The sequence below is a fragment of the Triturus cristatus genome, chromosome 1_2 (assembly GCF_964204655.1).
Source record: "Triturus cristatus chromosome 1_2, aTriCri1.1, whole genome shotgun sequence".
Taxonomy (NCBI): Eukaryota; Metazoa; Chordata; class Amphibia; order Caudata; family Salamandridae; genus Triturus; species Triturus cristatus.
The window spans coordinates 902,377,578-902,403,043 of NC_140580.1; the positions used below are offsets into that span (position 1 = coordinate 902,377,578).

A 25,466-nucleotide genomic window follows, 5' to 3' on the forward strand; every position below is an offset into this window, starting at 1 on the left:
AATACACATAGGCAGTTACCAAGGTAGCCTAAACATTATTATTAGAACATTTTCAGGGGCACAGGTATCAGAGCGCACCAGTTGCGTTACACAAGGACACGCTTATGTTTGTTAGGCACGGGGAGATGAAGTGATTTGCCCAGGATCGACAGATGTTGAGCGTCATTGCCGAGACTCGAACCCGGTTTGGGATCCGCCGCCCTAGCCCCTTCGGCTACATTCTCCTCCCTAATTTGTGCAGGGTCAGACATTGGAAATCTTACTAAGAAAGTTGCGCCTTCCAAATAGAGACTGTACAGGGAAAAAAATAAAAACGAGTGAACTGAAACAGGAGTCGAACGATGGAACTCAGCAAAAAAGCCTGCATCCTCCGGTGTAGCTTGTGAGGCCAAACAAATAGCACGAAGAGAAACAAACTGTGCTCATTTTGTGAAGTGTGAGCTGCGACATACAATTCAGCGACAGTGTAATATAGTCTGATCCTTAGTGGAGCAGCAGAATAACGACATGTCTGAATTCTAGGCTTTTTGCGTGCTTTTACAGATGTGACGTGTCATCAGCATCTCATTTGCGGTGTTACGCAAGCGCCTCTACGTTGCCAAAGTGTGGGAATAGCACCACCTAGAGGACATGATCACAAACTGTCCAATTAAAGTTCATATTTGTTTCTGGTTACTGGAGTGAGTGAACGGGGGACTGCGTTGCGTTCATTCGCTGGCCTACTTTCTATTTGTATCGTGCTGCATTATTTATACAGTGCTAAATCAGACCTGCCAACGTAGAAAAAAATATCACCTTGTGAGGCGGTGCACGTCCTCGTGCCTAGATTTACCTCAGAGAGCCACTTCCTTCCACTTCAACGACTCTTTCCTAAAAAGAAACACAAAAGCTAGCTGGGGCTGCAGCTGATGTCTTGGGGTGTTTTCACTCACTGAATTGGACTTTACCTGTTCAGAGCTTCCAAAGACGAGCTGCCCTCTGAGTGCAATGGTGTTAAGCTCATGTTCCCTGCCACCCTGTAGATATATTTATTGGCTCTGCGCCTGGTGACAGTGGGATGGGAGCCGGCATCGTGTGACGCATGGTGGCGTCGTGCGACGCATGGTGGCGTCGTGTGACGCATGGTGGCATCGTGTGACGCATGGTGGCGTCATGTGACGCATGGTGGCATCGTGTGAGTGGGCAGGTCTGCGCTTTACACCTGTGGCGGGGTCACCAAGCACTCCTATTGACATCTTGGAAAGGGCCAGGCTTATAGCGCTCTTGAAGGTGGCTGTAAATGCAAATGTTCCGTTTGACCTTAATGACGTGTTGAACAACTTATATACACTTTTATTTTTGGGGAAGTTGCCACACATTTCGATGGATTCTAGATATTGTTCTTTTAGTCCTTCTTAGAATATTGATGAATTCTGCAGCTGATTATTAAGTTTCTAGTATTTCCTGCAGGGCCTTTTAAAGTCCCAAGGCCGTCCTACGGGAAAGCTAGATCTGGGAACTGTTTTGAAGAAAGTCGTGTACAGTCATTGATTTCAAACAATTTCCTTGGATGATCGAAACTCAGCGCAGCTTTCAGATCAGAAAAATCTGAGTGTTTTGGCTGCCTAGTTTTCTGGTGATAATCGAGGTACTTTGGAGACCCTTTTAATGTGCCTGGTTGGAAGGGGTTGGCTTGTATATTGGCCTTTATGAAACCCACTGGGTGCGGTGCCTGGGGATTGGAAACATGTTGTGTTAAATTTGTAGCTGCTTTTAATCACAGTGGTGCACAGCCTTGTGAGAACAGGTTGTGATTCAGCAAGGTGATGCATGCAGTTGTTTTTAGAGCCAGCCTGTCTCTTCTCTTAGATGTAATGTGATTTAGAAGTATCCAGGTTTTTAAGGCTTTCTAAATTTGCGGTCGCTGTTAATAATTTTTCTTTTTTCAGGAATTAAGCACCAGAGATTGGCATTCTGGACAGAGAAAGAGCTCTGTACATTGCAAAACATTTTGAAGGAAGGAATGGTTGGAAGTTGAGCCAATTTTAAATGAAGGGACCTAGTTAGGCAGTAGGTGTGAAGATTACACTGAAGAAACAGTGGCCCAGTACTGTGCATGGCTCAGCATGCAGTGTACGCGGGCTCAAAAAGAGATGTGCCACAGGCACCCAGTGCAGAGATTGGACGGCTTGTGAGATAATGCTGTGGATGTGTAGTTTCCGGTGTTGTCTGGCTTCTGTGTTCTGGATTCGTTCGAGCCTGCAAAGTAAATAGGAGCTCAAAGGTAAAGAGCATTGGCATAGTTTAGGCATGAAAGCACTAAGGGGCTGATTACGAGTCTGGTGGTCCATGGACTGCCAGACACCCTAGGTCCCGGCAGTGCTTTTCTTCCGACCGCCCTATTACAAGTAGAGTGGTCGGACCACCATTGCCCTGCTGCAGCCGCCAGGGATCAGAGATTCCTGGTGGCGGCGCTGCAGTCCTATGGCTGCAATATGCTTGGTGCGACCGCCGCGGTCCCGCCAAGCATATTGCTGGTTTCCTTTCTGACACAGTTTACATGGCAGTTCCTCCTCCATGAAAACTGTGGCGGAGAGGAAGCAAACGGGGGTCCTACAGGGCCCCCTGTTGTGTCTGGGTCATGGGGTGCATGCAGGGGGGCACATGTGTGTGCATGCACCCCATTACCGGCACGGCATGGACTGCAACTTTCCTTGTGTTACAACGGAGAGCTGTTGGAGTCCACGATTAGCCCCAAATCCCTAATTGTGTTGAGGTGATTGGGGGAGGACCCAGTTCTTCTGGCAAGATGGCGGAGGGTGATATGTTGTCGTCTTTCCACGTGTGAGGATCTGAGTTTCTGAAGAGTTAACTTTGAGGTGGTGATTTAGCATTACAGGTTATCACTCATGCTCCCCAGTGCCCCTCTGTGTCACCTCTTCTTCTGCTTTACCTGGATGGATTCCTTATATTTTGTTTTTACCCTAACATGTCTCTCTTTTCCAATCGCCATACGATAGAAGTTGAACTTGGCGATGCTCCTTTACGCCACGTTCTAACTTTGATGTACTCTAACCTGTGTCCCCTCTCGTCTCTGCTGACCGCATTCCTCTCTTTCCTCTTCAGAGGTTGGACCGAACTGCATCTCCTTCGACGAGCAGCATCGATTCTGCCTCCGACTCCAGGGAGCGAAGCGTGAAGGGCGAAACCATCTTGCAGCGGATACAGAGCATTGCTGGCAATGACCAGTGCTGCGACTGCGGTCAGGTGGACCCCCGCTGGGCAAGCATTAACCTGGGCATTACACTCTGCATCGAGTGCTCCGGGATCCACAGGTAGGCAGAGGTCCCTTGAGGCCAGGAAGACGAGCCTCTTGTACATCTCAAGCCATCTGCCTGCCTGCTGCAATTTAGCACAAAGCCCCCTATGCTGTACACCTCTTCTTTTTTCAGTCTTAGTAAGGCACATCACGCTTACCACACAGAGGGCGCTCTCAGACCCCTCATAGCTGACATGTTATGAGTAAATGTGGTCAGTTGATGGTCCAATTCTGGGTTCTAAATACGTTTTTTGAGTGAAAGCATGCTTTTAGGAACCTTGGAATAAAATTGTCATTTTTGTACTATTGGGAATATTTCTTGGCCAATGGGAATTTATGGTTAATTTAAAATATGGGCGTTTTTTGGGAACCCAAAACCACATTTGCAGCCCGTCATTCATGTATATTAAATGATTCCTTTAACTCTCTCTTGTGGAGCAGCACATCTGGAACCACCAAACAGCGCATGACCTTGGGGTTGAGGGAGTGCTGTTAGCAGTGGTGGACGGGCTGCTTTCTCTCTGGTCACCCAGTCTTTTTTTATGATGGTAATCAGTCCAGTTGTGTTTCATTCACCTGTTCTACTTGGAGAATTCGTATTTAGACATCCTGTTTGTGCTTTTCATAGGAGTCTTGGTGTCCAGTGTTCCAAAGTGCGTTCCCTCACGCTAGATTCCTGGGAGCCGGAATTGTTGAAGGTAAGGGCAGTTTTCTATTTTGTGGGCGGTGTGACAGTAGAGAGGTGCGAAAGTCTTTGACATAAGCTTGTCCTCTTATCATGTTGTCATCTGAAAGCAGATTTTTTTCTTTTTCTTTTTCCTTGGGGCTATGGGTGCTCTGCACAGCTGATGTGTGAGTTGGGGAACAGCACGATTAATCAGATTTACGAGGCGCGGTGCGAAGACATGGGGAGGAAGAAACCAACGTCGAATTGCTCCAGGTACAGTGACTTCCATTCCACCAGCCTTCTTTGCCTTGACCTTCCATACTTGTGGGCTTTGTGCCACCCCAGCAGTACCAAGAGAGAGGCTTCTCATTTATAATAAAAGTACATTAGTAATGTGTGCTCTTTAAATGGAGTTCTCTTTGAGTGTTGATAGCCCGTGTGATTATTACCCAACTAAGTTTGTGCTATGTTTTACTTATTTCATCAGTCCTGTAAGGGTAAGAAGATAACTGGTTTTGAACCTGCAACCTTCAGTTTGCATGCACAGTCCTTCAGTGAATGTCTTTAACCAGTGGACTTCACCAAAGCTGCCTTGCGTTTGAAACCCATTATCATTTCAAGGTACCACTCTTTGGGGTTACAACAGCCCTTTGAGTGTTTACCAAATGCTTGGCAGTACTAATAGTACATGTGTGGTGCAACGATGTCAAATCTTTTCACACCTAGACGACTGTTTGGTAAAGAAAAGCAGCTACGTACAAATGTCTACAACACCAATGAAAGTGATGTCATTTCAAAGGCAGGTTCCCGTTTGCCAGATGTGATGTCCTCTGACAGTAAGACTGGTAATGAAACTGTTGGGAATGATGGCATCTTGCAATGCACTTGTCCAAAATACTAGGGTGGACATAACTCATGTAATTTACTGTAGTGGAAATCACCCGGAATTACCTAAAGATTTAGCGAGATTACGCTTAAATTATACAAAATGAGTAATTCAGTATTTATCGCTATTTCTTAGTGCAAAAATGCTGGATGCATTATGCGCTAAAAACAGCTATAAATGCAACAGAACACAAATAATAAGCGCGAGCGCCTGCTCGTGCCCACTAAATGTGCACGTTGGGTAGGATTTCACCCCAATTTACTACAGACATTTAGTGCTATTGTTTTAGTGCAAAACTCAGCCTTGCATCCAAAATGGAAACAAGGATGCATTTTGCGCTTAGATAAACAGCACTAAATGGTACAAAACAGGTCACGTTAGGATTTTTCCCCCAAAATTACTCCTAATTACATGAGGAGGAGTAATCACGTAATTATCTGTAATTCTGCTTCAAAGAGTAATGCAGAATTGCCGAAATTACTCCAATTACTCTGGCGTAACCAATATCCTGCTCAGGTCTACCGAATTCCTGATTGCACGTACACCCGAAACATAAGTGACCATCAAAACAGATGCCTCCCTCATGAGGTGGGGGACCTGTTACTAATCCAGGGCCAATCATCTCCGCAGCAATGACACATGCACATAATTGTATTGGAACTGATGTCTTTACAGCTAAGTCTGTGTGTCATTCACAACCTCATTTGCAACAAAATGGTGCTCATTTGCTCAGACAAAATGACCAACATGTACTTCTTGTTAAAACAATGGGGCACACACTCATCACAGATGCCCAGGCTTGCACAGACAGTTTGACAATTGACAACACACGCACTAACATGCTTCAACAATAATATCAATGCTTGGAGTCTCCGGCAGTAGTCATATTTGCCACAGTGAAAATACAAAGTGTCAACGCCTCTCCTCCAGTTACCCATGCACACAACCCCAGTGCAATCCTTTATGAATTTACTGGTCAAGGATATTTGCTTATGCTCCCCCCCCCATTACCACTCCTTCCACATGAGGAGGATGTGCAGAGCACCAAAGAGATTAATCCTTATAGCTTCCAGCTCAGCATCTGTGGTACTCTACTACTGGAAATGTCAATCCTCACACATAAAGAACTATCACTGTGCCCAGATTTTCTGTGGCAGCAGCTTTTCACAGCTACAGCACACCATCCTCAAGACACTAAACCTTGTGACTTGGCACCTGAGGTCCTAGAATCTGACCATCTATAGCTTCCCGAGGATTATAAGCAAAACCCCCAAAAAGCCAGGAAGCCCACTACGACATGTTACTTGGCTAACTGGAAAAGATTTGTACATTATTATTTCAACAGTCATTGCAAACACCCCTTACAAGCCAAAGAGCAAGCATCATTTGCTATTTATTGCACCTACAAAAGTCAGTTGTAGCTACTCTGCCATACAAATACACCCATCAGCTGTAGCTGCCTTTCTGCAGAAGAAGGAACACAGGGCCATCTTCACAATACCTGTTGCTAAAGCCTTTATGGAAGGTCTCAAATAGGTTATCCCACCTTGAACACCACCAGTTCCCTTCATGGGACCTTTACATTGTCCTGCCATAACTTAAGGTGCCTGAATTTGATCCGCTATACTCTTGCACACTACAGTTCCACTCCTGGAAAGTAGCCTTCCTCATCAATTTTTTTCCCCTCTGTAGGGTTAGTGAACAGCTAGCTTTCACGTTTGATGAGCCATTTATCCACAAAGAATAGTTGTCCTCAGACCACTCACTTGTTCGCTATAAAAAGTCATGTCATTTTTCCATATGAATATGATTTTCCCCTCAACTGCAGTCTGTTGAAGAATGAGCTCTACACACTTTTGGTATTAAAGCCTTGTTGCACTACATTGACCCATCCATTAGTAAGACCTAGCAGCTCTTTGTAGCTTTAGGCCAGCCCCCTGTAGGAAATTCAGTTTCTAAAATGGGCCTTGCCATACGAATCATAAATTCAAGTTTCCTGTGACAAAGCCAAGCACTCTACTTTGTGTGCCTAAAGCACATCCAACTAGGAAAAAGGTGGACAAACTGTTCTTAAACCTTAGTTTTAAGTACAGTTCTGCTTTTCAGTCTGTGCATCATATGCAAACAGAAAGTTTTACTTACGCATAACCATCGGTTTGCAGCTTGTAGTGCTGTAGATTCACATGTGCCCTTCCACCCCACCGGAAGGAAGTTTACTGTATGGCTTCAAATACTCATTGTAGAGATCCTGTTTTAGATGCATATTCCTATACTACTACATATGCACTTTACTGCTTTGTATCTCTACACCTAATCCACACACCTACTCCTGCCCATCAGGGAAAAACACATTCTAATATGGAGTCTGTGGACTGTTGCGTTGTGTGTTTCTGGGGCGGTATCGTGAGAAGCGTAGAAACCGAACCCACTTCATTGAAGAGAAACAACTTGCAAGATCCACGAGCAACATTTGTCACAAATATTTAAAAGAAAGTCTTGATTGGAGTTTTGAGGTCTTGTTTGTGCTACTTTGCTCAGATGATGCAACGATTTAGTTTCATACAACAAGGAAGATAACGTAGAAACTGAGTATTGAAACATAACCTATTTAATTCTAGAAGAACTACAATCTCCAAACCCACTTTTTAGCTACGGAACCCCTGTAATGAAATATCCTCTGAGGCGTCATTGTAGCACATCTACGATCCATCTGATTTTGCTGCTACGTTCACAAGCAGACCATGCCATTGTATACGGTTTTTAAAGCAGTGAGTTGTTCTGTAACTAAGAATACTGTTATGGTGCTCATGACCATGTGGATGAGTGCAGCCTTTGTAGGTTGAAACAGTACATTGTAGGCTTTACCTCCATAGTTGCCTAAACGGTACATGCGGTCGGATGTATGTCGTTACAACGCACACTTTTACAACGCATGCACTTACAACGCATTTTTAACAACGCACAATCCATTACAACGCATGACATTACAACGCAGGACACTACAACGCATTTTTAAAAACTACCTTTACAACGCATTTCCCTTACAACGCATACTACCTTTACAACGCATACCATTACAACGCATAATATTAAATTGCATTTAAGGTAAGTATTAGATAGTATAGGGGTAAAAATTACTATTCTAACTCCAGGGGGTGCAACAGTAGGGTAAGTGTTGGATAGTATAGGGTTAAAAATTACTATTCTAACTCCAGGGGGTGCAACAGTAGGGTAAATGTTGGATAGTATAGGGGTAAAAAATACTATTCTAACTCCAGGGGGTGCCACAGTAGGGTAAGTGTTGGATAGTATAGGGGTAAAAATTACTATTCTAACTCCAGGGGGTGCAACGGTAGGGTAAGTGTTGGATAGTATAGGGGTAAAAATTACTATTCTAACTCCAGGGGGTGCAACAGTAGGGTAAGTGTTGGATAGTATAGGGTTAAAAATTACTATTCTAACTCCAGGGGGTGCAACAGTAGGGTAAATGTTGGATAGTATAGGGGTAAAAATTACTATTCTAACTCCAGGGGGTGCAACAGTAGGGAAAGTGTTGGATAGTATAGGGGTAAAAATTACTATTCTAACTCCAGGGGGTGCAACAGTAGGGTAAGTGTTGGATAGTATAGGGGTAAAAAGTACTATTCTAACTCCAGGGGGTGCAACAGTAGGGTAAGTGTTGGATACTATAGCGGTAAAAATTACTATTCTAACTCCAGGGGGTGCAACAGTAGGGAAAGTGTTGGATAGTATAGGGGTAAAAATTACTATTCTAACTCCAGGGGGTGCAACAGTAGGGTAAGTGTTGGATAGTATAGGGGTAAAAATTACTATTCTAACTCCAGGGGGTGCAACAGTAGGGTAAGTGTTGGATAGTATAGGGGTAAAAATTACTATATTATGCGTTGTAATGGTATGCGTTGTAATGGTAGTATGCGTTGTAATGGAATGCGTTGTAAAGGTAGTTTCTAAAAATGCGTTGTAGTGTCATGCGTTGTAATGTCATGCGTTGTAATGGATTGTGCGTTGTAAAAAATGCGTTGTAAGTGTAGTGCGTTGTAAAAGTTGCGTTGTAAAGGTTGTTCCCCCATGCGGTCACCTCACTCTTTCCTTATGACATCTAGCTTTGTCTATTATTGCTCCATTAAGTGTCAAAAAAAGAGAATATATGCATGATTTGGGATAGTAGGTCCAGAGATGCTCAACCCTTCTCTAGTGTCCTGCTCTCAGTATTTTATCTCTCCCCCCTCCCCCCCAGGCAAGATAAGGAGGCCTGGATCAAGGCCAAGTTTGTGGAGAAGAAGTTCCTAAGGAAATTGCCCAGTGGGGAAGGACTAGTGGAGAGTGAGAGGAAGCCTCGGCGGTGGAGCGTCAAGAAGTGCCAGAGGCATAACAGTTCTACCAAGGTACCAACAGCACGGAGGAAGTACAGACACGAGATGGGCAATGCCTCTCCAGCTGCACTATCGTCAGGTATTGTTGACCAGCCATCTTTCACACTGTCCCTGCATTGTCTTTCTTTGCTTGCTTTATCATCTCCCACATTCTCCATCTCACTTACCAACTAAATCTTCCACCTCCTTCTAAATCATCAGCCAACATTTTCATCACCTTCCCCACCTGCCTCTTTTACATTTAGCATTGCCTTCTTCATCATCTTCTGCATTCCTTATCTCCTACTTTCCTGCCCCTTTCCTCATTCATCATCCTCCACCATCTCCACCCACCTTCAGGTCTTCACCCCACACCAACTTCTTCTACCTCTTTGACATCTGTATCTGATATCACCTTTATCTTTCTTGCTCCACGACTCAACCACAGCGCAAGAACTGTTTGGCGGTGTAATGAATTCATAAGGAAATGTAAACATGTGTCATTCAACCGTCAGTGGAGTCTCTATTGTAAAGGTGCCATTGGTAGCTGCATCAAGGGGTGACCCACAGAGCCAAGCTTGGAGAACATGCTGAAAAGGGGTGCTCTTTCTGCAACAGTGACACTTCTCTTTCATCTTTCCTTGTACACAGTGGCCACCTTAGAGCGAAAGTTCCGTCGAGATTCCCTCTTTTGCCCCGATGAGCTGGACTCGCTTTTCTCTTACTTTGATACGGCGGCAGGGGCTGGCCCGCGTAGTAAGTACACAGCCGTTTCATTTGCTCCCGTTGTTCCATGTATTTTAATATATACCCCCCCACCCCCAATGAAGCTCTACTGCCCTTTGATGTGACTTGGGCTTATAACCTTCCTTGGAGTAACCCGTGCGTACATAGATTTATAGTTTTACAGTCATTTAGAGGCACATTCTCTTTCCATTTAAATGCCTTTTTTATATACAATATATGCTGCAAAGTACAGAAGGAATCTCCTCTAGGCGCTTTTCTGACCCTTACAACTAATTTGATTCTTATTACCTGTTCCCACTGAGAGTGCTGGAGAGTAAAGTTGAGGCAACCCTGCTAAGAAGATTGAGGGTTTAGCTGAGGCTCCACGTTCAATCTCAGTCCTTTGTCTCGGTGCTAAGCTAATAACAGAGGTACCTATTCATCTAAATGGTGACTTTGACTTCTTTTCAGTGGACATCTCATTAAAGAAGGCACAGAAATAACTTTTTCCCTTCCTTACTGAACACCACCATTATCTCCATGGGACCGTAACATTGCCCTGACATGACCTATGGCTCCTTCGTTTGACCCGCCACACTGTTGCACGCTATAGTTCCTCTCCTGGAAAGTGGCCTTCTTCTTCGCAGTCATTTCCCTCTGTGGGATTAGCTAACAGCAAGCTATAACTACTGATGATAGTAATCGGGTCAAGTGTCAACTTTCAGATTAGAGGCATTGTACCCTGCTCTGAACTACAGAGACATCTTGTGCAATGTCAAAAACACTACACAAGTTTCAAAGGAAGGAGGTGTTCTTTATGGAGACCACCATTATTCACCATCTCCACCTATTGAAATTCACGCTGGCTGCTCTTAGTAACAAGCATTTACAATGAAATAGGTCTCGCATTTGCGAGAGTTTAAGCTATTGTCATTGAAAATGACAATGCCCTTTATTTAATATGTTTTGATAACTAGCACATAAATAAAAGGCCTTGTCATGTACAATGCCAATAGCTCAAACTCTTGTAAATGCGAGATCTAATCAAAGAAGCGGCCGCCATTGTGCCGGGCTGTTTAGAAAGTGAAAGGGCACATGGCACGCTGAATGTTGCAGGAAAGCATGTCGTGCCTGTAGTAGGCGAAACTATTCAAAGAAAATAGTGCTTACAGACTAAAGAAGACATACCGTGTAACAACAGAAGTAAAAGGGCCAGTCCTCATGGGAGGTTACGAATAAAGACAAAGCAGTACTAAGGAGGGACTAACAAGCCTATTAATGAATCAGAAGCCAGCATTTATGAAGGACAATGACACAAGCCAATGACAAATATGGGCAGAGAGTGGACGGGGCTTCTATTCCATACTTCAATACAGCATGGCTCGCAGAGCAGCCATGAGCTGCCCAGGCTCGACCTAAAAAATACTCGCCAAAACATAGGTATAGCTAAAGTGACAAAATAATGCACACAATAATGCACTTTGACCCCCTTCTATGTGACCTTTGAACAGCAGGTAATTTTTTTTTTAGAACAGTATTCATCAGGAAGCGCGGAGTTGCAGCATATTCCTATTAATTAATTACGTGCAAAAAATAACCCGCAGCTCAAATCAGCAAACTGTTCATTTTAAAAGGCCATTAGCCAGGTTGGTAAGTTTTACTCTTAGAGAAGGCTACCCTATGGTAAAGACTAGACAGAGCGTCTGGTTAAAGACACAGGTGATTGGTGCTGTTGATGTAGCAGTTAACTACATTGTGTACAGGTGTGGCATTTAATGTAGTAACATACACCCTTTAAAACCTCTCAGACCTCTTACTAACAAATTACAACATGACTACTAAATATGTCGTGTGGTGTCACCATCAACTTAATCAGATTGCAGGTTACTGGGACGTAGGTTTGAAACTCTTTACCTAGATTGGCTCTACAGAACCACACCTGGAAAGTGGTAACTTTGTCGAAAAATTATTTGTGGGACATTGTAGTTATACTATAGTTTGCCCGTGAGTCGAAAGTTGTAAGGTCAATTCACACGTCTCTGAATTCATTCTATGGGTTACAGAATGCCTGTAGGAGAGCAATCGCGTAGTAAACTACAGCTCCTCTGTATGTGTTCGCATTGAGAAACCAAAGATAATACACTGAGTCGTGGGAAGATTCGACTCTCAATAAATAATATTAATTTATCTAGGTTCATTCTTATTATTTTCACGAAGTGTTAAAATTCCACGAGTTATTACAGCGCCAACATGTCTAGGAATATTTTGGTGGATTTAGTATGAACATTTTGAAGATTAACAGAAACATAAATTACATTTTGAATTATCAGCTGGGTTGGCAAATTAAATAGCTAAGCCTATCCATGTAACGCAGGATTTGGTCGGACATTTCATAATCCTATTTGAAAATTGAAATTTGCATTTCAAGCATTTGAGTTTAGCTGTGCCGTTTCAAAAGAAATAAAAAAAAATCTTTAAAAGAAGCTGACATTTAAAGCGTCGATACAGTTAGGGCAGCCGCAATTCCTACGTATGTTTCTCTTGCTCGTAAATTCACCTAACACGACTATCCTGCAGTGGCAAACCGGTGATGTTCCAGTCTCACAAAATAGCTGAATGTAATGTGTATTTTTGGCCGTTAGGTCTCTCCCATTTTCAAATTGTGTGGCTGCTGCCCTCTAGTGCTAGAAGAGGGAATCACTTCTTCAGCAGTTCTTACAATGCAGGACCAGAAATACCCTTGTGCATTTAGTAGTTCTCACTACGAGCACTAAACGCCCTGTATAGACTGTAGTCACTTGGCCGCTCATCTTTGTTTTCCAAAAACACAGAGGTCTAGCACCACTTTTATATGCCTTATATCCAGGGAACCACTGGCTTTCTAACTGGCAAGCAGTGCAATAACCACCCTCTGAATTGATAGATTGCCACGCCATCGAGAAACTCTGTGAAGCCTTGGAATGGTGATGCTGGTCTATTTTTTGGGAACGAATCACATAGCTATTTCATCGTGTATATTTAGCTTAGCTTGAGCAAATCTATATATTTTTTAACAAAAGTCAAACCCTTCTTCTTACCACAAAATGGAGGTTTAAAGTCAAAGGAGATTTACTGTTGCAAATATTTTGGTGACATAAATCTGTTCCCTGCAAGAGGAAAGTTTGCACCAATATGCAGACCTATACTTGTTTGTGGGTATTCAGAAACATTTTCCTTACCCATTCCCACCGTGGAGACGGTCTGAAACGTCCTTCCTTCAAGAATAGAAGTAAATCCTTTTCCAGGGTAAGAAGTGGAATGGAACATCCAGAGAACTGGTAGCGGTCTAGGAGAAAAGTTTTATCATCCTGAAAACAATATTTGCTCACGGTGAAATAAAAGTTTTTGTATTAGCAAATACAAACATAAATTTTTTCTATCTGAAAATTAAAATCAGAAAAGGATTTTCAGGAATACCCCGCAAGAAGCTGAAGACCTGGCTTTTCAATCAACCAGCCAACCATAGACAGGGCAAGGCACTGCTCAGAGCTAGGATACCTGTTGTATCCACACTTGGTATGCCCCGCCACCCCTCTGCCCACCACCCCAGTGGTAGATACCAGGCAAGAATGTGTTGAACATTCCACAGCTGACTGGAACCTGGATGGTGTTAAGACGGAATAAAGAAGACTCTGTTAATTACTACGCGCATCTCTTCATTGTAAGAATACCTCAAGGGTGACAGTGCGCTTTAAAAATACACAGAAATATAACTCCTGGGACCCCTTCAGCTCTCGCAGATTTGAAGGAGTACACTTTGAGAACACTGTGAATCTCAAAAAGCGTAAGCTATGTACTCTTCCGAAGTGGTAAACCTGTGAGTGATAAATCTGGACCTGAAAGCTGTGAATTAGGTATTTTCTGTTTGTTACCAAAGAGAGAGAGAAAGTCCATAGGAGGGCTGAGAAATAAATACCACTGGGCCTAATGTCCCTGCTTTCGATTAGATGTAGTTTGTACGAGCTAGAGCGTCTAAGGTCACTAACAGAGGGCCTGACCCAATTTCAGGTCTCATTGATCTGGAAAGACGTGCTTGATTGGTTTGCATGACCCGGCCTAGGCCTAGTATAAACTCAAAAACTTTCTTTTGATCTGTCGTGGCACTCCTCCTTTTTGTTCATGATTACGAGATAAAAAACAGAGCTGTGCAGAAGAAGGGCATTACTACTCAAGGGAAAATAAGGGTTTCTCTGAACCAATCCCATTCCAAGCTCCTGATGGATGTATGAGCCGTATACGCCAAGTGGATCTTAGCTGGAGAGACTGGGAGTTGTGAGAGAGTGACCCATGACCCGTACCCAGATCTTTGTCCCTCATGAGGAGCAACCACTGTTCGAGTGACGGCTGACCAGGGCAGTCGACCACCCTTCCAAACTTGGCAACAGCAGGAGTGTTCACAAACCCTTGATACATTTGCTTGCAAATCACTAGGAATCCAGGACGGCTCCGTAACATCCAGTATTCCCTGCGATGGGAGAGGAGTCACAATGTTGTCATTGTGAATTGCAAAGACATTTGTGACACTCATTGTAATCTTCATACGTCTCCCTAGCAATAATGTCACTTTCACAACAGAGTCTGTGCGAGGGAGAAAAACTCTAAGATATCTGCCTCTCTATTACTCAAAGTCGTGTTAAGATGCACACAACTAAAGCTGTTCTTGTATTTCATCTAACCAGTGGGAACACTAATTCTGCATAGTGTCAGGGTCTGAAACCTGCACATCTTCTCCGTGTTCCTCGATTCTAGCCATTCCAGTTGTTACAGATATAAATGCTTGATGCCACTGCGCATGGGTTCCATGAAGCATGAGACCGGCATGCCCGATATTACTAAACGCCATATACATTTAGGAAGTTAAATCGGATTTGGAAACACGTTGCCCCTTATTGAGTTAGTGAGGGGATGGAAGGATCCGCAGCCTGATGGATGCATAGCATGCAACGCCTTACTGTGCTGTTTATGCGTGCTGAAAGGGGCTTCAAGATGAAGCACGTGCTATAACCTTGCGCAAGGGCTCAGGGAACACCGCCCCTTTCCTATGATAGCTCTGCTGCCTCAGACAAGGGCCTTTGTTTCATACATTTACTGCATTGTGACTTGGTTCCAGAACAGTTCTTTAGTGAGCTAATGCTGCATCCCAAAAAAGCACCTGTGTACTTCAAATACAAAGGAAAACATTACACTTAGACTGCTCGGCTGAAAAAAAATAACTTCTTTATTAGTCCAAGGCTGCTGCCTACGGAACTCTTGTGTCTCTGTCGTGTCTTCAGAATCAAATATCTGTTTTTTAAAAGGAGGTCAAAGCTCCAGCTGCTGTCCACTGGTAAAGCGCCTAGAGGTGATTCAACCCACTGTGCTTTACCACATGAGCTTAGTGGCGTAACACATTTCCCAAACATATGTAATGTGGATTATTTATGCATGCTGGGATTATTTTAGAAAAACTGATTTATGGATTAAAGCGTGGAAGTGTTATCTTGTTGTTCAGGCGTATAAACTCGCAGGTGGGGAAATTCTCTGTCTGATGCATTAGTAACTCTTTCACCCTTTCCCCGCTGTCTTCCATACCTGAGTGCAACCGCCTGACACACCTAAACCCCGCGCCCACCCAGCAGGCACCACCCCAGTGTTCAGAACCTCTCCCAGCATGGCTCGCTCTCGTTTCATGCGCCTCCATCTAGCATGGTTTCTAGTACCCTTTAAAAAGGGCATGTCGAGCATGCTCTTTTACGAAACACCTTTTTTTGTGGCTCCTCCTCTCCTTTTCTGTTCTTGTTTTATGGTATGGTTTGTGTTTCTGATGGAAGGCTAGTGTGGCATTGTGAACAGTTGTGCAGCCTGGGTCAGCTGTAAATTCATGCTTTGCAGAAGGTTACTATCTAGTGGTTGGCTCTGGCATTGTGATCAAATGTTTGCTGTAAACGTGCATAGTCGCCCTCATCCTTCAAAAAGACAGTGGTCAGCATCAAGATAGTCACCAAACAAACAGCGTATGCAGCCACAACGTACAATATTCTGGAACTGTTAGAAGTCCATCCCGGCAGCTGATCTCTATACAAGCCTTTGTCGAGGCGCGGACGTGCAAACGAGAGCTACAACTGACAGAAGCGGTCACACTAAAAGGTACGCATATACCCAATGGGCCAATAAACAGTTTTCAGGAAGATCACTAGGGAGAAATAGTGCAATAGCACTTAGATTACCATGTTGATGGTTGCAACACTTTTTCGAATCAAGAAAAATTGAGCAGTACAAACATTTTACTCTCAAAATGTGAAACTGTTGAACCCTAAGGCGGAGGCCCGCGGTCATGGTGTGGGTCAGCAGTGTGAATGCTGGGGTGTTGAGCACGGAACATTAATTTTTTTTCTTAGCAGTCGGCATCTTTTTGCTTCTTTGTCAAGGCATGCTCTGGACAGTGGCTTCCTGTGGTCGTGGCCTGGAACTGTCATGCTTTCTTTTTTATACCATTGTCTTAGGGAAAAACTGCTTTCACTGTGATTTTTGCTCCTGGTGATGGTGGCTTGTGGAGGTTTGTAGGAGAAGGGCAAACAAGCCATTTATCATTTGTAGGAGAGCACTGCAAACAAAAACATGGCTTTCCTGCACAACAAACAACTCTACTCCATACCATAATTATTCTCTAACACATAGCTCATTCCAAGATGGCTCCCAGAGTAATGTTTACCATATTCATAAACCTAATAATTCTGATATTACTGTTGTACTTCACATATTTCTCTGTAGAAAACTGAAGTATACAAAAAAGTGATGGATGGAATGCTTGAATTATTCTCATCCACTGGTGATTACTCGTGGCCGCATCGCAGTCCACCTCAGTTTGAACCCAGCTATATGTAAATCAGTCTTGGCCCTGCTCCACTTGGAACAGTCCAGCACGAACTGCCAAGCCATGCCCTCACTGAACCATAAAACATTTCTGTGTAGTGTGCAGGCTCCTTGAAGGCATAAACCTTACCTCAGACAGGTTTAAAGAATCACCTTTGCGTTTAGCCATTAAGAGGAACAAAGGGGCAGTGATGATATTCATTGTCCACACACAGGTAAGACTGCATGGTTGTCACAATAATAATCTGTTTGTGTCCATGCAGATAAATTGGATGTTGCCAGAGGTCATGACAATATTGACAAACACCAGCATCAGCTCTATGAAAGTAGCACCATATCTATTCGGGTTCCTAGCCCCTGCATCTATTGACATACCTGTGAATGCAAGACAACTCACATTAAGAAAGCACTATATACTGGAATGGACCAAGTTTGAAGGAGCAGGATACCTCGCTGATAACATCCATCATTCTTCACTCAAAGCATCTGGCAAGTGTGGGTCTGGCTTTCCCACTTTCATGGAAGCTTAAATGGCATGCAAAAAAAATCTAAAACAACTCGCGCAAGTCTGGTAATTAAACATTGTAATCAGAAAGCTGATATTGTCACCTTTTGACACTGAATAGCTTTCATGAAAGGTGGGCTCCACCATGGTAATCATGTTGACACTCTTTCGGTGAATTACTGTGAAGACCCTGTTGCACTGCTTAACTTCCACATGATGGTGCTGATGCCAAAACCAGCATTCTTGCCAAAAGTCATTTCAGACTTTCGTGTAAAGAAGACAGTTGACTTTTTGGTATTCTTTCCAAAATCCATGGACCTATGGCGACCAGGTTTCTTACCTTGGTTGAAGAAGGACGGTTAAGCTGGTTAGTCCTTAAATTTATTTATAATTTGCACGCCTGTAGTTCACAGACCCTCACCCATCACACCACCAATCGCTGCGTCGCATAAAACAATAACCACACCTCAGTGGTCTTCCTGCTCGTCATAAAAACCCTTCTATAGGCTCAAAACAAATCAACACTTTCCTAAGCACATACCCCACACAGTGTTGCTTGCTATCCATGTGGATAAATGCTTCGGCGCCCCAGAAATGCATAGTAAGCACTTTACAGATGTTAAAATACAGTACAATATAACATTGGTTTCAAGAAAAGCTGGCTGGGAGCTTGTCATTGGGTTTGTGATTTATACCTAGTGGCAAATCCACTACTTATTCAAACCTGTCAAGATATAATTTGACATGCTTTAAGGTCTTCAACCAAAACCCGAGGTGCTCGCACAAGGGATAGAAGCCGCAGCAGGATATACTGATCATGTGAATACCCTCCAGGAAGTATGTCAAGGGGGAACAGGGGGCTCAGTCCATGCAGTAGTCAAACATAACTGCCTTTTTACAGCTGCAAGACACGAAGCACAGTTAGAACATGCAGCCTTTAGACCTTTGTCCATGGTTGCTTCAGCCTCTAAGCCAGTCATCTAAAACAAAAGGTACTTTGACTATTTCATTTAAACCATGTGAATCTGTGCTACACCAGAGAAAGTTTCGTACCCGTAAACATCATTTTGCAGCTTCAGACCTGTTATAGATTAATATGGAACACCCTCCATTGCCTTACGAGGTGACTAAACTTTAGCTGATACATCGCCTGAGAAATCTGATGAGGACAGATTGTTGTGTTGCAGGTGTTATCATCGAAGGTTTCTAGTTAGAGACAATTTATTTATAAAGTTTTATATAGCGCGAACATGACCTGAGAGGGTATCAGATCGCTTTACAGGAGGGGGAGATAAGAGATAAGTAGGGGACAAAAGAATCAGTCAGGTTTTCGAACGAGGTAAAATCAGGGACGATTAACAAATTGATAAACTTGTCCTCCATAGGAAGTCAGCAATATAGTAGTCATAATCAACCAATTAATAAAAGTCAAGGATAAGATCAAGAAACAAAAGAAGTGATCTTAGTGCAAAAATGTGTTCATGAGAAATGTTTTCACTTCTTTTTTGAAGGAGGCGATAGACGGAATTAATCGGAAATAGGTTGTTTTGTATTCTGTTTCGAAAAATATTACAAAGACAACCACTAGATGGCAGGATTATGCAAACCATGTGATGTAACTTTGATGCCAAGGAGCAAAACCAGTGTTGCAGATTAACATCTTTAGCTTTTCAAGTGATCTTTTACCATTATCATTTTTTTTTTTTTTTTTAAATTTTCCCATAGAGTATCATGGCTGGTTCCTGTAGTGTTAGTAAGGGAAGCGTGCAGTGTGAAGCCTCTTACTCCCAGATTCATTGTGACACAAGTCTGCGTGCTGCCCTTACTTATTGCAGGGACATCATACCCGGAAATCACATGCTGCTGTAATATCACACTTCATCACGCTGTAGTGACATCACACTGATAGCATCCCTTACTGCAGTGTCATCACCCTGGGACATGCCTCTGAATCCACAACAGCACACTGGTAGCTCCCCTTCCTTCGGAGACATCCCAACAGAGGTTTACCTTGAGTGCACTGACTTTAAGCAGGCAGATGGCCACACTGTGGTGACATCACACCAGTATCCAATCCTACTGCAACGACATCAGCCGAGAGATGCCCTCGCTTTAGTGACATCACGCTGGGATATACGTTCAGTGTGGTGGCATCAAGCCGGGAGCTGTCCTCACTTCCATGACATGACGCTGACAGCTGCCTTTTCTAAAGTGACATCCCAACTTGAGCTAACCTTAGTGCAGCGACATCTCATTGGAAGCCGCCTTCGCTGCATAGTGCGCTCACAATGTTCAAGTCGCCGCCCCTCCTGAAGCGACTCCCAAAAAAAAGAGAGACGACAGCAATTAACGTGGTTCAAACAAGGCGTAGCCTTTTATTCACATAGACACATAGTATCAGTGATAAACGATAACCATAGTTAAGCAGATATTATTGTTGTGAGAGTCAGGGACGGCAGATCAGCAAAGACAGTTCAAACATTGTACAAGCAACGATTGCCTCCGCTTTCCATACACAGCGCAGCACTCAGGGTGCAAAGTGCCCGAAGGCCCTTCCCATGCCGTCAACCAAGGGCATCTGGGAGATTATTAGCATTCATACCTTAGTACAAACGTCCCCCATCACACAGAGGGATGGGCAATACCCTCATTTCCCTACCAACACATGCACCAGGGCACCGCCTAGCACTCCGTCCCTGCCCAGGCACCTGTCACCAGGCAAATCCTCTCAATACGTTCAACTCCAGGCATCCCTGGGTGTGGCAGAAAGGTCCTGGACCACCAGCAGGTCAGTACCCCCTTTCTGCCTGCCCACACATATCAACATCCCTCCAAGGGGTCAGTTCAGTAAATCGTCCACATTTTTGGGTAGCCCCCTTTTTCTGCTGCTAGAAATGCCGCCTTTCTCCAGGTGTGGGTGGGTGTGAGCTCTGGCCTGTGGCGAGCTGGAGCATGGTGGAGAGAAAAAGAGGCCGAGCCCCACCTCTTGATGCCTTAAATGCACCCCTTCTGGGCATCTCCTGGTGATGCCATGTCCGGCCCTCCATCACTTCATCATGACACAAACAAGGGACTTCGCCCCAAGGCTCCTCCTGCCCATGGAGCGACTACCTGCGCCCCTCTGTGATTTGCAAGGGGCACCCGGCCAGTCACAGCACACTGGACGGTTCACTGTATGCAGCACCTTCATTGCGTTCACGGTACACTCAGAGCGGATTGTTTTCCAGGAGCCACTAGTGATACTCTGTGAGAAAATTGAATACACAAACAGAATGTGGTGATGTAGCAAAAATGGTATACTTGCCTTCCTAGAGGCTAACCAAACCAGAGTGATAAAACAAAACACAGAAAACCTAAAAAAATGTGTAAGGGGCAAAAGCATTAGCCACTAGATTGGCCCTTCAGGGGCACATGCGCGTTAGTAAGGGGAGGGTGCGCGAGTGGAGCGCCATGTTGTAGCGGTGACGCCTCACTTACACTTCCTCCTCAGGTGGCAGCCATGTCCCTGTGCAGCTCCCTCTGCCCTCTGGCCCGTGGACTGGCAGCGGCAATGGCCTTAGCCCCGGAGAGAGCGGCTTCCCGTTCCTCCATGCTGGAGGTAAGGTCTGCGGCAGCGAAACGCACCTCGTAGAACTGGAGGGGGAGGGCAAGTATGGGTGTGTGGCTCAGCAGCAGAGAAGAAGGTAAGACTGGCCCAACTAAGGCTGTGTACTGAGCTTTGTGGTAGTTTTCCAGGCACACTGCCTGCCTTTTAAGATAGAATGTTCAACTTTGATTTGTTTTTAAAATAGTTAAAGATTTCATCAGTTTTTCTGTAAATATGCTACACTTGCTCTAAACCAGGAGAGTGTATTTTTCATTTGTTAAATGCCTGCAACAGATGCATGGGTACGAGTCATAAATGGTCAGGTCTTGCATGATCCTTTCTAAAAAATCTTTATGGTGCATCTACCACCTTTCATTGATGATGTCAATAGGGCGATTGGCTTGTTTTTGCAATTTATCCTCTGCCCCAGAGCCTGGTTCCAGCTAGAAAATACTTGTCCTTTAGCCACACTTTATATCCACTTTAGGAATTTTTTCAGCCAAAAGTTTGGGTGAACGAAAAGCTTGTGGACTGCTGTCGTTTAATCAGTGTGAGAAGGTGGCCTACTCAAAACTTTGGAGTGTGAGGAAAATGAACGTGCCGGGGCTGAAGATGTATACCCTGATTTACGAAAGCTATATGCGAGTGCAGAGCAGAGCGAATCGACACAGTCTCACAAATGTATCTACCATCCAGTCCAAAGGGTGTTTTGCGCTGAAAAGGTGCTTTTTTCTCAGTGCAAAACCCTCTTTGCTCTCCGGGTGGTTACTGGGTCTGATCCGCACAAACACCCAGTGTTTGTACCTAAAGCTCAATCGTGTGAGATCGCGAGACTGGGATTTACGTAAAAAAATAACATCTCACTGAAGTAGGGGAAATGTGTTTGTTTCTCAAAAATACGTGCACTGCATGTGCGCTGCAGTGCACAGCACACATCCAATGCATGGGATACTTCTGAGTTTATTTGAGAGGAATTTCCACCGAAACCCTATGCTTTCAGTACAAATTCTATGCTAGACAGGGCACACGTGGTGCAAGGCTGCACATTGCACAGGGCAATGTGACACAAGCAGCACAATACAGCATAGCAAATCTGGTTGCAGCGCTGTGTTGCTTGAAAAGTTCATACATTTTGCCTGTTGTTCCCTATGCAGGTATGGTCACAAGTCTGCAGTATACATTTTGCACTTTGTAGATGAGTGACTGGCCCCTCAGAGCATGTAAGTCCCCTAACCACAAACAGGACCTGTGTGTTGTGGGATGACCAGGCATCCTAGGAACATGACTGTTCATGCTGCACAGCGCATTTGGTGAGTGCCGATTACTTTAGAATATAGTCACTCTCACAGCCTCCTCGAGTGAAGGGACCTAGACCTGCTTATATAATAAGGCCCCAGAATTCCCACTGCTACCTAAAGAATAGAACTAAAATCCGGCACAGAAACACCACTGTACTAAGCATGTTCGAACTGCTGCAGGGGGAGGCAGGCTTGGGGTTTCCACATATGCAGGCACATCCCTTTGTGACTCAAGGATGTGCCTGTATATGTACCAGCATCACTCCTGACTAGACTCCTAGAGCAGATTTTGGATATGCACAGCCTAAATTGCTTAGACACATTGTGAATTTGCCTACTTTCACCCTGCACCTTCGCTTAAAAGCTCACATGCATAGTGGCCAGCAGGATGAAAAAATATTTCGTAAATCCGCACCCATACATTTGGAAAATAATCTACTTATGTCCTGAAACTTGTCTTTCTGGTTAATCCAGGGCTTTAAGTGGGATGAAAAAACTAAGGGGGTCTCTCAAAGGGGCGTGGCTGATGTAATTAAGGGCATGGCTTAAAAACACATAAGCTAAAAATCTGTGCTTAGCATAGTGTGCAGCCCCACAGGTATTTTGCTGTTTCTGTCATTGCATCCAGATAGATGATAGAACAAGTAACAATATACCTACAACAAGCTAAGACTTTTGGCTTTGTCAATGGTTGTTAATGGTTGTTAATTGCATAAAATAAATAAGCAACAACTATGGCTTTGTTGTATATAATATTGAAAATGCTTCAGTTCTATTCTGAAATGATGAGACTATGAAATACCTACAACGTGTCTTTTTGAAGTTACATCAAAGGCCGTGAAGAGTGGCACTGCTCCAGATTTAAGGTTTGTTTTTGCCCTGAGGGTGAGGGCAAAAATGGAGAGCCCGATGGGGACCCTTCTCAGCACCTGCTTTTTAGAACTGCCAGTACTGAGCACAGTCAGAACCCGGCCCACTTAAAGCCATGCCTATAAGCATGCTTGAGTTTAGACAGAAGTAACTCATGCTGACTCCTGAATTGCAACAAGAGTTACCTGCGCTCTTGGTAACTCCACCCACATGTCCTGGCCACACATTTTCTTTAAGGGTCTAGGAGTGCCTGGTGATTTTCATAAGAACAAAAAATGTATGTCATTTAGAAAAATAGCAAAATAATTATACCGGTATGCAATTATGTTTATATAAACTTCAGTATTCCCAAAAAGGCAACAATTGCAAAAAGACCACTTGTAGAGGGGTACTACTCGTTAATGTAGTAGGCTATCATTGCAGAATTTGGTGTAGTGGACATTCCCACTCACACAATGCCAGGCGCCCAAGAGTGTCATGTGCGCATGCTCTGTTGGCATTGCATAGCGCCAAGGAGTGGCGGCAACCCTTGTGCAGTAGGGATGTGCGCAGTCTAACCCCTCCACAGCCATGATTGGATTGTTGATTGCCTGGTTATTAAAGTGAGTTTGCCTTCTCTCCTCTTGGCCCCGCAGGTCTGAGCAGCGACAGTGGCCTAGGCGGGAGTACGGACGGAAGTTCGGACATCTTGGTGTTTGGCTCAGTGGTGGACAGTGTCACAGAGGAAGGTGGGTGCATCTGGCATGGTTCTTGCTCTCCATCCTGTTACGTTATGTTAAAGATATTTCTAAAGCGCACATACACCAAATGGTTTCATGGCGCTGGAGTCCGAGGGGCACTACCACTAGATCATTCAATCATGCGCTTGGCGGAATAGCTAGGTCTTTAGGAGTTTTCTGAATTGAGCGTAAGATGTCAATGATCTGATGTCCATAGGGAGAGAGTTCCAGAATTGCGGGGCCAAAACCGAGAATCTTAGTCCCCCAGTTTCTTGCGCCCCGCCTGTATCCTGCTCTTTTTTCCGCATCGAGTTTCCGCCTTTTTCTAATAGGCTACTGAGTGGGTTTGGAAAATTAAGAAGGCAAATAGTGCATTAGTGTAGGGTTATCAGAATATAGGTCTGTCCCTTAAGAACATCTCGTATTAGCCTTTGCGACAGCAGACGAGTGGCAGAGGGCTGGATTCTGCAGCTAGGAATGCAAACGCAGATATAAGCAATTGTTTCTGGAACTCCAAAGCTTCGTCACCCACTGCTTTTCCTGTTTTTGGGTACCAGACACAGCTAAGCCAAAGCTCCGCTCTGATCTGGGGCATCCTCTGCTGTTCTACTACTGGACTTCTTCTACCTCAAGCACCCGCAGCACTACCAGCGCAACCTAATCATACCTAGTTTTAGCACTGCCAATTCCAATTCTGCTGAATAATTCTGTGGTGTATGAAACTTTGGATGATTCTTATTGTAGGGCATGCTATGCAAACGGAAAGACTTTCTGTCCCTTAAGTCCTTTTCTCAATTCTCCATTCTCCTAACCCTTCTTCAGAACTCTTTTTTCATCTCCCCCTTCTCATTTATCATGCCCACTTACGATCAATATTTCTCATTCTTCTTTTCCTTCCCACTCCACGAATCTCAACACCTTTCCTTCTATCGCTACTGTTTTTTCTTTTCTCCTCATCTCTCTACTTTTCCTCCTTCTGTACACCCAATTTTCTCAAATCCCCCCTATTTACAAATCTCTCCCGATCTCCACTGAACGCATTTCATCCTCAGAATGCGAAGTGTCCGAGGATTCCAGTGGTGAGGCTGAGATCGAGCAGGAGCCCTCCGACTCGGAGGACTTGCGGGAGTTGCACCCAGGGCTGCTGATCTTCAAGGCTGCTCGAGCACGGAACCTGCCTGTGATGGCGGAGGCCCTGGCGCATGGTGCGGACGTCAACTGGGTGAACGATGAAGATGAGAACAAGACGCCCCTGATCCAGGCGGTGATCGGGGTGAGGCTAAATTATGTTTCCTAATGATGATGTATGGTGACATCTGTCTGTAGATCTTTGTAAATCTACATAGAAATACCCACCATTGGCTTGTCACCCACTCTCTGAGTGTCAAAGGACATGGGGAAAACTCTGTTTTTATCAAGTATGACAAAGGCGCATGCGATTGCACGGAGAGCCAATCACCTCAGTCGCTCTGCTGATCACCTCATCACCAAATTACTGTTCTGATGATACAGCTAACACATTTTACATGCATCCGTGCATGGAAGCATATGTAGCATTAAAACCAAGAGAATAGTTCCTATTAAATACAATTAGACAGTGTTAGTATGCGGATGCTCTGGTTTGTGTTGGTTATAAGCCATTTGCAG

General features: G+C 44.3%; 1 protein-coding gene across 1 annotated transcript in view; it reads left to right on the forward strand.

The window, feature by feature from the left end:
- The window catches only part of ACAP3 (ArfGAP with coiled-coil, ankyrin repeat and PH domains 3), a 328,968-nt gene that overhangs the window by 274,747 nt on the left and 28,755 nt on the right, over window positions 1-25,466 (forward strand). Inside the window, exons 15-22 of the mRNA XM_085609611.1 lie at window positions 3,106-3,314; window positions 3,927-3,996; window positions 4,144-4,238; window positions 9,110-9,324; window positions 9,876-9,980; window positions 20,837-20,944; window positions 23,736-23,828; window positions 24,872-25,092. Coding sequence (XP_085465737.1) covers window positions 3,106-3,314; window positions 3,927-3,996; window positions 4,144-4,238; window positions 9,110-9,324; window positions 9,876-9,980; window positions 20,837-20,944; window positions 23,736-23,828; window positions 24,872-25,092 — 1,116 coding nt within the window. The remainder of the gene's footprint in view (window positions 1-3,105; window positions 3,315-3,926; window positions 3,997-4,143; window positions 4,239-9,109; window positions 9,325-9,875; window positions 9,981-20,836; window positions 20,945-23,735; window positions 23,829-24,871; window positions 25,093-25,466) is intronic.